General features: G+C 41.5%; 1 protein-coding gene across 3 annotated transcripts in view; it reads left to right on the top strand.

Moving 5' to 3' along the window:
* lto1 (LTO1 maturation factor of ABCE1) overlaps window positions 1–13351 on the top strand; it is a 34918-nt gene that overhangs the window by 3070 nt on the left and 18497 nt on the right. For 2 of the 3 annotated variants that reach the window (XM_061980495.1, XM_061980494.1), the window contains exons 2-5: window positions 1414–1519; window positions 3448–3518; window positions 6795–6912; window positions 11598–11707. In XM_061980495.1, the coding sequence (XP_061836479.1) occupies window positions 1414–1519; window positions 3448–3518; window positions 6795–6912; window positions 11598–11669 (367 nt within the window). In that variant the 3' untranslated portion in view covers window positions 11670–11707. Of the gene's footprint in view, window positions 1–1413; window positions 1520–3447; window positions 3519–6794; window positions 6913–11597; window positions 12111–13351 lie in introns of those variants that run through there. The other variant, XM_061980493.1, reaches the window with a different exon arrangement.

Here is a 13351-nt window from a genome sequence, read left to right as displayed (position 1 = left end):
ATGGTTTTGGTTTAGTACGTATCTTCGTATAATGGTCACGGTTAGGTACGTACCTTGGTGTAATGGTTACAGTTTGGTACGTACTTTGGTATAATGGTCACGGTTTGGTACGTACCTTGGTGTAATGTCACGGTTTGGTACGTACCTTGGTGTAATGGTTTTGGTTTAGTACGTATCTTCGTATAATGGTCACGGTTTGGTACGTACCTTGGTGTAATGGTTACAGTTTGGTACGTACTTTGGTGTAATGGTTACGGTTTGGTACGTACCTTGGTCTAATGGTTATGGTTTAGTACTTACCTTGTTATAATGGTCACAGTTTGGTACGTACCTTGGTATAATGGTCACGGTTTGGTACGTACCTTGGTGTAATGGTTACGGTTTGGTACGTACCTTGGTGTAATGGTTATGGTTTGGTACGTACCTTGGTATAATGGTCACGGTTTGGTACGTACCTTGGTGTAATGGTTATGGTTTAGTACGTATCTTTGTATAATGGTCACGGTTTGGTACGTACCTTGGTGTAATGGTTACAGTTTGGTACGTACTTTGGTGTAATGGTTACGGTTTGGTACGTACCTTGGTCTAATGGTTATGGTTTAGTACTTACCTTGTTATAATGGTCACAGTTTGGTACGTACCTTGGTGTAATGGTCACGGTTTGGTTCGTACCTTGGTATAATGGTCACGGTTTGGTACGTACCTTGGTGTAATGGTCACGGTTTGGTACGTACCTTGGTGTAATGGTTACGGTTTGGTACGTACCTTGGTGTAATGGTTGCGGTTTAGTACGTACCTTGGTATAATGGTCACGGTTTGGTACGTACCTTGGTGTAATGGTTGCGGTTTAGTACGTACCTTTGTGTAATGGTTACGGTTTAGTACGTACCTTGGTATAATGGTCACGGTTTGGTACGTACCTTGGTGTAATGGTTACGGTTTGGTACGTACCTTGGTGTATTGGTTACGGTTTGGTACGTAAATGGTAAATGAGTTATACTTGTGTAATGGTTACGGTTTAGCACATACCTTGGTATAATGGTTACGGTTTGATACGTACCTTGGTATAATGGTCACGGTTTGGTACGTACCTTGGTATAATGGTCACAGTTTGGTACGTATCTTGCTATAATGGTCACGGTTTTGTACGTACCTTGGTGTAATGGTTACGGTTTGGTATGTACTTTGGTGTAATGGTTACGGTTTGGTACGTACCTTGGTGTAATAGTTACAGTTTGGTACGTACCTTGGTATAATGGTTACGGTTTGGTACATACCTTGGTATAATGTTTACGTTTCGGTAACACGTCTTAATTGGAACTGATGCAACCTCCAAAGGCCAAAGTTGTCGCCGCCTGGTAACACCAAAACCTCAACAATTGAATGTGCTGAATCATCACCCTCTGCCCGCAGGTTCCGCGGCGACGGGTACCATGATGGCTTTCAGATAGGGACCGACCAGGGGCTGCAAATCGGCCGAAGACACGGGGCTTCTCATGGGGCGAAACTCTTCACCGAGGTGAGGTATGCTACTTTTCTATGAGCCGATGCTAAGCTTCATAGGCCGCGTGTATCAAAGAGGAAATGACGACGTTGGTACCTCGAGATACGAGTGCGTCAGCTTCTGAGTTTTTCACGATACAAGTTGTCGACTGATTGTTACGCTCGAGGTTGCGAGTAAAAATTGGGGTGAAGAGCTAACTTGGAGAAGCAGTTGGAGTGTAGCAATGCTAGTCTGCATCATACTGAAGCAGAAAGAGTTCATAACGCCAGCCGAGGACATTAAAATAATATCGGATGGTGTGTTTGACAGAAAACTACCTGGAAGGAAAACACAGAAGAAGGAAATACTGTACATTATTGTTGTTTTGTACGATATTTCCAATGTAAAAGCGTGCTTTTATATTTTCATGTTACAGCAAGACAATCATGAATGCGAACAAAGTTAAGCGGATATTCCCCGGGTCAAGTTAGACTTAATTCAACACCAAGATTGAGGTCACGTTATGTATTTGTATCATTCAAACCCTGTGGAAATTAGAGAACATTCAAAATGTTGTTTGTATTTATTTGAAGATTTAATTTCATCCTTGAAAAAGAACCTTTCAAATACCCTATTTTCCAGACTATGGAGCGCACTCAACAAATTTTAGGAGGAAAAAAATATGTTTCCATATATTAGTTGCACCGGACTATAAGCCGCAGATGTATACGTTGTAAAATTAGTTATTTACACAGAAATATTCTGTCAATGTTTATACCTTAATTGTTGCCAAACGGTGTCTGTAACACAACAGTAAAACGGCTGATCCAACAAAACAGAAGTTCTCGTCATGGACCCACTCGCTGCGCAAGCTAGCTCTTTAATCAGCTAAAGAGACTCAATAACTCCACGGTGGCGTTTTGGTGAATTTACTGAGGAATTTGTGAGAGTGAAACAATACAAAAAGAATGCCATCGTAAGTTAATAATACTAACACAGACACTCGTGAACGTGTTAGCCTAATAGCTAATGCTAACGACGCTAGTTTTATTACATTATGATAGCACGTACAAATATGCATGAAAACACTCCCACAGACATCCCACATGGGGCGCTTCAGTAAGTAAGAATTGTTTTAGTTGTATTGTAAAACTTACAAATGTTGCTTGGAGTGATGAATGAAGAATAGAAAACGCTATGGACTGCTAGGAGACGGAACGGCACTTTTTCGACCTGTTAAAAGAGCAAAATGCGGTTGAAAGCTCAGTGTAAACAGAAGGGCAATGCAGCGCTGCAGCACCTGCAGTGAGAAAACTTGTCCAAAAGATGGCGCCATGCAGTAGCACAAATAATAACTCACCTTTTTGTTTGTTTGCTTGTTTTTAAAAAAAAACAACTATTTACATCAAGATAAATTCACAAATTAGCCGCATCGTGTTACCTTGTTACAGACACCGTTTGGAAACAATTAAGGTAGGTTAAAAAAACATTTACAGAATATTTCTGTGTAAATAAATCATTTCACAACGTATATATCTGTGATTTATAATCTGGTGCGGTTAATCTTTGTAAAAATATTTTTCTTCTAAGATTTAGTGGGTGCAGCTTATAGCCTGGAAAATACAGTATAGACTTGCAGTGTGTATTTAAAATGTTGATGGGGGGAGTTTTGAAGTTGTTTTCGAGTTGTTTTCCCAGTAGCCGCATCTTGCACGCGTTTTTTCCTCTTCAGAATCCTAAAAAAAAAATCATGTGTTCTTGTCTTACATAAGAATTGTAAATCCAGCCATCCATTTTCTACCGCTTGTCCCTCCCGGGTTCGCTGGAGCCTATCCTGATAGGCAAAATTCCCCCCCATAAAAAGTCCAGTTTCCCTTACTTTATATTAGCAAGTCAAGTTGTACTAAGCTGCTAACTTCTTCTATGATCTATTTGTTTACATCTGATCTTTTGTGCCCTGACAGATTTCCTTTTATCATGGCTTTGCTGTTACATGGAAGTGTCTTCTTCAACGCAGAGTAGACAACAAACTAAAGTAAGTTATTTCGTATGGATAACCAAAAGCAGTTATTTCGGGACTCGTTTGAAAGATGGCAGCGCGGATTGGGATATTGGGATCGTTGTTCACTATGTACGTCTGTGTTATGGTTACGGTTCGGTACATACCTCGGTATTACAATCCCTTTTGGAAACTTACCTCAATGTTTGGGTCACAGGTTGGTATGTACCATGGTATAATGGTTATGTTTTCGGTATGTACTTCGATATTATGGTTTCGGTTCAGTACTTGAGGTTGCGGTTCAGTACATACCTTGACATTAGGATCACGTTTCGGTATGTAACTTGGTATTATGGTTATAGTTCAGTACCTACGTCGATATTGGGGTTGTGGTTCAGTATGTACCTCTGTTATGGTTACAGCTCGGTACGTACTTCGGTATTACGATCCCTTTTTGAAACTTACCTCAATGTTTGGGTCACAGGTTGGTATGTACCATGGTATAATGGTTATGTTTTCGGTTCAGTACTTGGGGTTGCGGTTCAGTACATACCTTGACATTAGGATCACGTTTCGGTATGTAACTTGGTATTATGGTTATAGTTCAGTACCTTCCTCGATATTGGGATTGTGGTTCAGTATGTACCTCTGTACGTACCTCGGTGTTACAACCAATGGTTGATACTTACCTCGATATTTGGGGACATGTGAAATGCCCGCCAAAACGCGGAAGTCCGCATTTTTAAACCCTTATTTTTGCGTCAAAATATCACTTCCGCGTTTTTTCAAGGAACTATTGTAGCGTGTAAGGACGGGAGTCAAAGGAGTGTCAAAAGATGGAACTAATTGTTTTAATGACATTCAGACTTTGTTTTGTTTGGAACGCTGTATAACAATAACAAAAGTTCCGTGAGTGAATTATATAAACCCACTACAATAGGATCCAAACAAAACTTGTTCAACGCTGGCCTAAGCCGCAGGTACTCGCTGTTCCTTTTACCTAAACGTCGCACCAAACTGCAGGACAGGAAGACGATCAGGAGCACTGAGACAAGTTTGCTAGTTAGCTTTGTGTAGCTAGCATACTGTTCACTCTCCAAGCCACAATGTTGACGGTTTTCTACTTTGCTGCTAATCATATTTGGATGATTACAATCCCAACACTGTATTATGGATGCGGTTTGGTACGTGCCTCGGTATTATGGTTATGGTTCAGTACGTACCTCGATATTGGGGTCCAGGCTCGGTACGTACCTCGATATTTGGGTCAAGGTTCGTTACGTACATCCGTATTATAGTTACGGTTCAGTACGTACCTCAATATTATGGATGCGGTTCGGTACGTACCTCGGTATTATGGTTACGGTTTAGTACCTACCTCGGTATTATGGCTACGGTTCAGTACGTACAGTACCTCGGTATTATGGTTATGGTTCGGTACGTACCTTGTTATTATGGTTACTGTTCGATACGTACCTCGGTATAATGGTTACGGTTCGGTACGTACCTCGGTATTATGGTTACGGTTTAGTACCTACCTCGGTATTATGGTTACGGTTCAGTACGTACAGTACCTCGGTATTATGGTTACGGTTCGGTACGTACCTTGTTATTATAGTTACTGTTCGATACGTACCTCGGTATAATGGTTACGGTTCAGTACGTACCTCGGTATTATGGTTACGGTTTAGTACCTACCTCGGTATTATGGTTACGGTTCAGTACGTACAGTACCTCGGTATTATGGTTACGGTTCAGTACGTACCTCAATATTATGGTTACGGTTCGGTACGTACCTCGTTATTATGGTTACGGTTCGGTACGTACCTCGTTATTATGGTTACTGCTCGGTACGTATCTCGTTATTATGGATGCGGTTCGGTACGTACCTTGGTATTATGGTTATGGTTCAGTCGGTACCTTGATATTGGGGTCCAGGCTCGGTACGTACCTCGATATTTGGGTCAAGGTTCGGTACGTACCTCCGTGTTATAGTTACGGTTCAGTACGTACCTCAATATTATGGTCACGGTTCAGTATGTACCTCGGTATTATGGTTATGGTTCAGTACGCACCTCGGTGTTATGGTTATGGTTCAGTACGTACCTCGGTATTATGGATGCGGTTCGGTACGTACCTCGGTATTATGGTTACGGTTTAGTACCTACCTCGGTATTATGGTTACGGTTCAGTACGTACAATACCTCGGTAGTATGGTTACGGTTCGGTACGTACCTCGTTATTATGGTTACTGTTCGGTACGTACCTCGTTATTATGGTTACGGTTCGATACGTACCTCGGTATAATGGTTACGGTTCGGTACGTACCTTGGTATTATGGTTACGGTTTAGTACCTACCTCAGTATTATGGTTACGGTTCAGTACGTACAGTACCTCGGTATTATGGTTACGGTTCGGTACGTACCTCGATATTATGGTTACGGTTCGGTACGTACCTCGGTATTATGGTTACGGTTCGATACGTACCTCGGTATAATGGTTACGGTTCGGTACGTACCTCGATGTTATGGATGCGGTTTGGTATGTTCCTCATTATTATGGTTACGGTTCGATACGTACCTCGTTATTATGGTTACGGTTCGGTACGTACGTCGTTATTATGGTTACGGTTTAGTACCTACCTCGGTATTATGTTACGGTTCAGTACGTACAGTACCTCGGTATTATGGTTACGGTTCGGTACGTACCTCGTTATTATGGTTACGGTTCGGTACGTACCTCGTTATTATGGTTACTGTTCGGTACATACCTCGTTATTATGGTTACGGTTCGATACGTACCTCGGTATAATGGTTACGGTTCGGTACGTACCTTGATGTTATGGATGCGGTTCGGTACGTACCTCGTTATTATGGTTACGGTTCGATACGTACCTCGGTATAAGGGTTACGGTTCGGTACGTACCTCGATATTTGGGTCAAGGTTCGGTACGTACCTCCGTATTATGGTTACGGTTCTGTATGTACTTCGATATTGAGGTCCAGGTTCAGTACGGACTTTGATATTGAGGTCCAGGTTCAGTACGTACTTCAATATTGGGGTCCAGGTTCGGTACGTACCTTGGTATTTTGGTTACAGTTCAGGACGTACTTCGATATTGGGGTCCAGGTTCGGTACGTACCTCGGTACGATAAGTGAACAAATTGCCAAGACCTAAAATTGTTTGACTTTTGAGCTTTAATGATTCCTAATTAAGCTTCAAAAGCCGACATCCTGGTGTGTAAAAAGCAGTGTGCTGATGAGTTTGTTGTGCACAAACTTCTACTTTGTTTTCTTTCTCCATGTGTCAGAAAACGGCTGAAAGCCGTCGTGTCTCTTCTGGACTTGATCCAGAATTGCAGCTATGAAGACCCACAATCTACTAAGCTACAGGAGGATGTGGACAGGCTTCGAGGCAAATTCAAGCAGGTACGTACATTTCACTACTGTGACTCTTTGAGTAGTCTAGGGCAGGTGAGAAACTATAAGTACGTCATCAGGGGACATCTCTGCGCTGCTGACCCGTCTCCGCTCGGGATGGTCTCCTGCTGGCCCCACTATGGACTGGACTCTCACTATTATGTTAGATCCACTATGGACTGGACTCTCACTATTATGTTAGATCCACTATGGACTGGACTTTCACAATATTATGCTAGACCCACTCGACGTCCATTGCATCCGGTCTCCCCTAGGGGGTCACCCACATCTGCGGTCCTCTCCAAGGTTTCTCATAGTCATTCATATTGACATCCCACGGGGTTGTGAGTTTTTCCTTGCCCTTATGTGAGCTCTGAACCGAGGATGTCGTTGTGGCCTGTGCAGCCCTTTGAGACACTTGTGATTTAGGGCTATATAAATAAACATTGATTGAATGATTGATTGATCAGTTATGAATACCTGCCATTGTTGCCAAGTCTGCTTATTACAAGCAACGTTCTTTATGCTTTTTCTAAAGTCGCCTGCAAACTTCATGAGTTGCGGTGTTGTGGTCTTTTTGGCTTGTTTTTGAGCGAGCAGTTACTTATTTGGGCTTACGTTTCTGTCCACACAACAGGCATGTGATTTTTCCGTCTAAAGTCGGAATTCCGTCTTTTTTAATCTCAGGGAAAAAAAGAAAATTATCTCCCGTTTTTCCGGGTTTTTTTCGACCCTAAATCAAGATTCGAGACGTAGTTTATATTACGCCGTAGTTGATTGGTCAATATGTTCCTTGTGACCAATCAGGACATCTGTTATGAATGATGACGTTAATAACGTCATCATTCATAATGGCTATTACCGCCATTTTCCATATGCAAACGATGTCGGTTCTCGAGAGAAAAGACGCTTTACGAGTAAAAGAAATTGATAAACATGTCAAAAATAAGTTTCGATGGGACTGGATGGAAAGGGAAATCACTGATACTGTTGGGAAGAAGGAAGTTACGACTTCATACCTGCCAAATACTCCGGTTTTCCCGTAATTAGTACTCCGGCTTCCTCCCACTTCCAAAGACATGCACCTGGGGCTAAGTTGATTGGCAACACTAAATTGGCCCTAGTGTGTGGATGTGAGTGTGAATGTTGTCTGTCTATCTGTGTTGGCCCTGCGATGAGGTGGCGACTTGTCCAGGGTGTACCCCGCCTTCCGCCCGATTGTAGCTGAGATAGGCTCCAGCGCCCCCCGCGACCCCAAAGGGAATAAGCGGTAGAAAATGGATGGATGGATGCATAGTACGGTTTTCATCAACCTATTCCGGGTTACGGTTGCAGTGATAAAAAATACGGTTTTTCATTAATTAAAAAAAAATAAAAAAAATTTAAGTTTTATTCACGAAATCGCGTAACAACAATGACAATCGACACTGCTTCCCGTAACTTCCTATCGAGCCATTCCGAAGGCCATGCGCGAGGCTATTTATAGCACCGCTGCCAAGCACGAGGCACCAGTTGCCATTGTTTCCAAACGAGCGAACGATCATGGAATCAGCCGGAGAAAAATCGCAAACGAGTCTTAAACCGAAAAGAAAACTGCAGTCATTCCGTGAAGAATATTCAAAAGCCTATCCGGGAATAATTATCCGTTCCAAAAAGGGTGAAAACTACGCGAATTGCACCTTGTGCAGACAAGATTTTTCGATCGGACACGGAGGAATTAGCGATGAAAAAGACCACGTTGGGACAAAAAAACACAAATCTAATGCCGTTGCTAGTGATACAAGTGGAAAACTTTCAACGTTTTTCGTCGCCCAAACAGATTCTTTGGATGTGATAAATGCCAAAGTTTTATTTACGGAGGCAATAATTGAGCATGGACTTCCAATCGCACTGGCTGATCACATGGGACAGTTATTTCGGAAAATGTTTCCCGACTCGAAAATCGCCCAAAAATATGGATTTGGTCGAACCAAAACATCAAACATAATTCAGTGTCTTGGAACAGAATCCTCAAAAAGTATCGCCGATGTCATGAAGACGGAACCATTTAGCATGTCGACTGACGGCAGCACCGATTATGACGATGTAAAACTGTACCCCATTCGTGTTCGATATTTCGATGACGACATTGGAAAAGTATTGTCAGTACTTCTGTCTTTGAGGGAATGCAATACGGCTTCCACAGGCGAAAACATTTACAAAATACTCGCGGAAGAAATAGACTCAAACGAAATTCCTTGGCAGAATTTGGTTTGCTTTGCTGCCGATAATGCTGCAGTGATGATGGGATCTAAAAAGGGTGTTGCAGCTTTCATTACGGAAATGTCTCCTTCGGTTTACATCGCCGGTAAGTACAGTTCGTAGCATAAAAAAACTCACAAAACATAACATTTTAAGTAAATCTTTTATTACATAAACAATAAATCAAATCAAAAATAATTTCTGTGTACAGTATATCTTTTTATTTGTGATAACGATAACATGTTCAAAACAAAATAATTTCAAACTATTGAAGTTAGCTTACAGAATAAACATGTCAATCAACCCATATGATTTTTGCTGTAATATTTTGTTTTGAAAGGTCACTGTGACTGATAGAAAAGTGATGGTTTTAGCAACATTTTAACCTGTCTGAATGCTAATAATCATTTTGCGTCAGGGGGCGAATTGAACCCCCCACCAGGACTTTGTCCTGGACCTACCGGGGCCTGCGGCCCCTGGACCCTGGCTACTAGGTTTTTCTGATTTCAAATGTTGGCAGGTATGCGACTTTGTTCGGTGATTTTATTCGGAAAATCGATCGTCCCGGAAAGGTTTTGTGCACGTGGTGTCATGATAATATTGACTATGGATCACGAGGTTTCAAGGCTTTGGAAGTACATGCAAAACGCCAAAAACATATGAAACAACTTGAAGCAAGGTATGTTCTATTAATGATGTTTTCATGTCTTTAAACACTAAAATATTTTCTTCAAATGGTGCTGTCTTTGTTAAATTGGTGAAAAACCAGGAGAAAAACCCTGGACCTGGCTGGGGGCCTTCGTCCCCCAGACCCCCGGAAATGTTTTCAGTCTTTTTCATTGTGGTCAAATCACATGCCTGACACAACAAAGTACACACTGGCTGTTGATACAGTAGTACGTCAACCGAAGACCTCAATTGTTTTCATGACTCAAAACACCACAATTTAAATATGGAACATGTCCTTTCTAAAGAAAATCTAAATTTTAGACAACAAATATTGTCTGGAAAAACATTACAGTAGCACGTGCGTACGTCATTCGCTTTTGGCAATGCTGTTTTGGTGATCATAGTGTTTTATCGGCGGCCGGATTTTTTATGCATCAGTAGACAACAGTGCACAAACAATAGGCTATACACAGTCGTGGTCAAAAGTTTACATACACTTGTAAAGAGCACAATTGTCACGGCTGTCTTGAGTTTCCAATCATTTCTACAACTCTTATTTTTTTGTGATAGAGTGATTGGAGCACATACACAAAAAACATTCATGAAGTTTGGTTCTTTTATGAATTTACGACCAAATCTGCTGGGTCAAAAGTATACATACAGCAATGTTAATATTTGGTTAGTGAAGTGAATTATATTTATATAGCGCTTTTCTCTCGTGAGTCAAAGCGCTTTTACATAGTGAAACCCAATATCGAAGTTACATTTAAACCAGTGTGAGTGGCACTGGGAGCAGGTGGGTAAAGTGTCTTGCCCAAGGACACAACGGCAGCGACTAGGATGGCGGAAGCGGGGATCGAACCTGGAACCCTCAAGTTGCTGGCACGGCCACGCTACCAACCGAGCTATACCGCCCCACCTTACATGTTACGTGTCCCTTGGCAAGTTTCACTGCAATAAGGCGCTTTTGGTAGCCATCCCCAAGCTTCTGCTTGAATTTTTGACCACTCCTCTTGACAAAATGTATGCAGTGTTGGTTTTCTGATATGGACTTGTTTCTTCAGCATTGTCCACACGTTTAAGTCAGGACTTTGGGAAGGCCATTCTAAAACCTTAATTCTAGCCTGATTTAGCCATTCCTTTACCACTTTTTGACGTGTGTTTGGGGGTCACTGCGCCCAAGACCCAACCTCCGGGCTGATGATTTTAGGTTGTTTTGAAGAATTTGGAGGTAATCCTCCTTTTTCATTGTCCCATTTACTCTCTGTAAAGCACCAGTTCCATTGGCAGCAAAACAGGCCCAGAGCATAATACTACCACCACCATGCTTGACGGTAGGAATGGTGTTCCTGGGATTAAAGGCCTCACCTTTTCTCCTACAAACATATTGCTGGGTATTGTGGCCAAACAGTTCAATTTTTCTTTCATCTGACCACGGAACTTTCCTCCAGAAGGTCTTATCTTTGTCCATGTGATGTCAGATGAAACAAAAATACTGTACTTGAAGTGCCAAAGACTACTTCCATGCCAGCACTTCTTCCTTTCTTTGTACCGTACAGTTTTTCAATACCAAAAACAACAATACAAACCCAGTGTTAAAAAATACTACAGTAACGACAAATATGTTTACTCTCATTGTTATTAATATATATAATGATTACACCCCTCAGCATTCCCGGTGGGCATTACATTTGTTTTAAGTTGCATTAAAATGATTTTAAGGAGATTTGCCGATACATGCAGAAAGCCTGATTTTGAGAGCTGATGTTTTTGGTTCCGTTTAGGTCTGTTCCATCCTCGGCATCCAAACGGACTTCAGGGATTACAGAAAACTCGCTCAAGGGGCTACCTTCTAAATCTTTTCGGAGAAGGACCAAGAGCTCGGCCAATGTCCGTGAGTAGGAAAGAAGGGTCTTCTTCAGTTCTTTTAGTCCCACATCCAAACCCTTTTCAGAACCATTATCACAGATCTCAGGCACGATCAACAGTACTCACTGGGCCAGAACCAGTTCTCTTGATCGAGTCAAAGACCTGTTCGTCTGTTTCTGGTACCAGAGTTTACTCACGAGTAATGACTTCGTCAACACCGGAAGGCCATTTTGGACACAATGTCAGTATTGATGGTCAAACTAGCTCTCCTTTCGTGAGTCTAAGGAATCATTGTTGAACATGAATAATGACAACCACAGCAGGACTTTGGTTTACGACGCTTGAAATGCAGCGCCTTTCTCAACATGCATGGACAGTCAACTGAAATAATTAAAAATAATTGTTTTTTTATCAGATTGCTGTCAGCATACCAGCGTTTGGTTTTGTTCTCGCCCACAGTCCTTGCAGGAGGAACCTCTTCCACACGTCTTGGTTCACTACCACCGCTTCAAACTGCCGCGCACGTTTTACAGTACCAAGCGCCAATGTTTCACGCGACACATTTCATGGGAGGGACAGGAAGTAGTCGGCTTCAGAACACAGGAAACGTTTAGGGAATTTGCCGTGGAAGTTGAGATTTGTTACGCACGTGTAAAATTACGTGTAATATTACGTGTAATATTGTGGGGTCACATATTACGTGTAATATTGTGACTTCACATATTACGTGTAATAATGTGACTTCACATATTACGTGTAATATTGTGACTTCACATATTACGTGTAATATTTGACTTGACATATTACGTGTAATATTGTGACTTCACATATTACGTGTAATAATGTGACTTCACATATTACGTGTAATATTGTGACTACTCAGTGGCCTAGTGGTTAGAGTGTCCGTCCTGAGATCGGTAGGTTGGGAGTTCAAATCCCGGCCGAGTCATACCAAAGACTATAAAAATGGGACCCATTACCTCCCTGCTTGGCACTCAGCATCAAGGGTTGGAATTGGGGGTTAAATCACCAAAATGATTCCCGGGCGCAGCCACCGCTGCTGCCCACTGCTCCCCTCACCTCCCAGGGGGTGATCAAGGGTGATGGGTCAAATGCAGAGAATAATTTCGCCACACCTAGTGTGTGTGTGACAATCATTGGTACTTTAACTTTTAACTTTTAACTTCATATATTACGTGTAATATTGTGACTTCACATATTACGTGTAATATTGTGACTTCACATATTACGTGTAATATTGTGACTTCACATATTACGTGTAATATTTTGGGGTCACATATTACGTGTAATATTGTGACTTTCAAGTATTACGTGTAATATTGTGACTTCACGTATAACGTGTAATATTGTGACTTCAAATATTACGTGTAAAATATTGTGACTTCACATATTACGTGTATTATTGTGACTTCATGTATTAGGTGTAATATTGTGACTTCACGTTTTACGTGTAATATTGTGACTTCACCTATTGCGTGTAATATTGTGACTTCACATATTACGTCTAATATTGTGGTGTCATATATTACGTGTAATATTGTGACTTCACATATTTTGTGTAATATTGTGACTTCACGTATTAGGTGTAATATTGTGACTTTACGTTTTACGTGTAATATTGTGACTTCACCTATTGCGTGTAATATTG

This window comes from Nerophis lumbriciformis, linkage group LG20 (genome assembly GCF_033978685.3).
Source record: "Nerophis lumbriciformis linkage group LG20, RoL_Nlum_v2.1, whole genome shotgun sequence".
NCBI classification, from domain to species: domain Eukaryota; kingdom Metazoa; phylum Chordata; class Actinopteri; order Syngnathiformes; family Syngnathidae; genus Nerophis; species Nerophis lumbriciformis.
The sequence above is the reverse complement of the archived record's forward strand: the minus strand, read 5'-3'. Positions and strand labels throughout refer to the sequence as shown.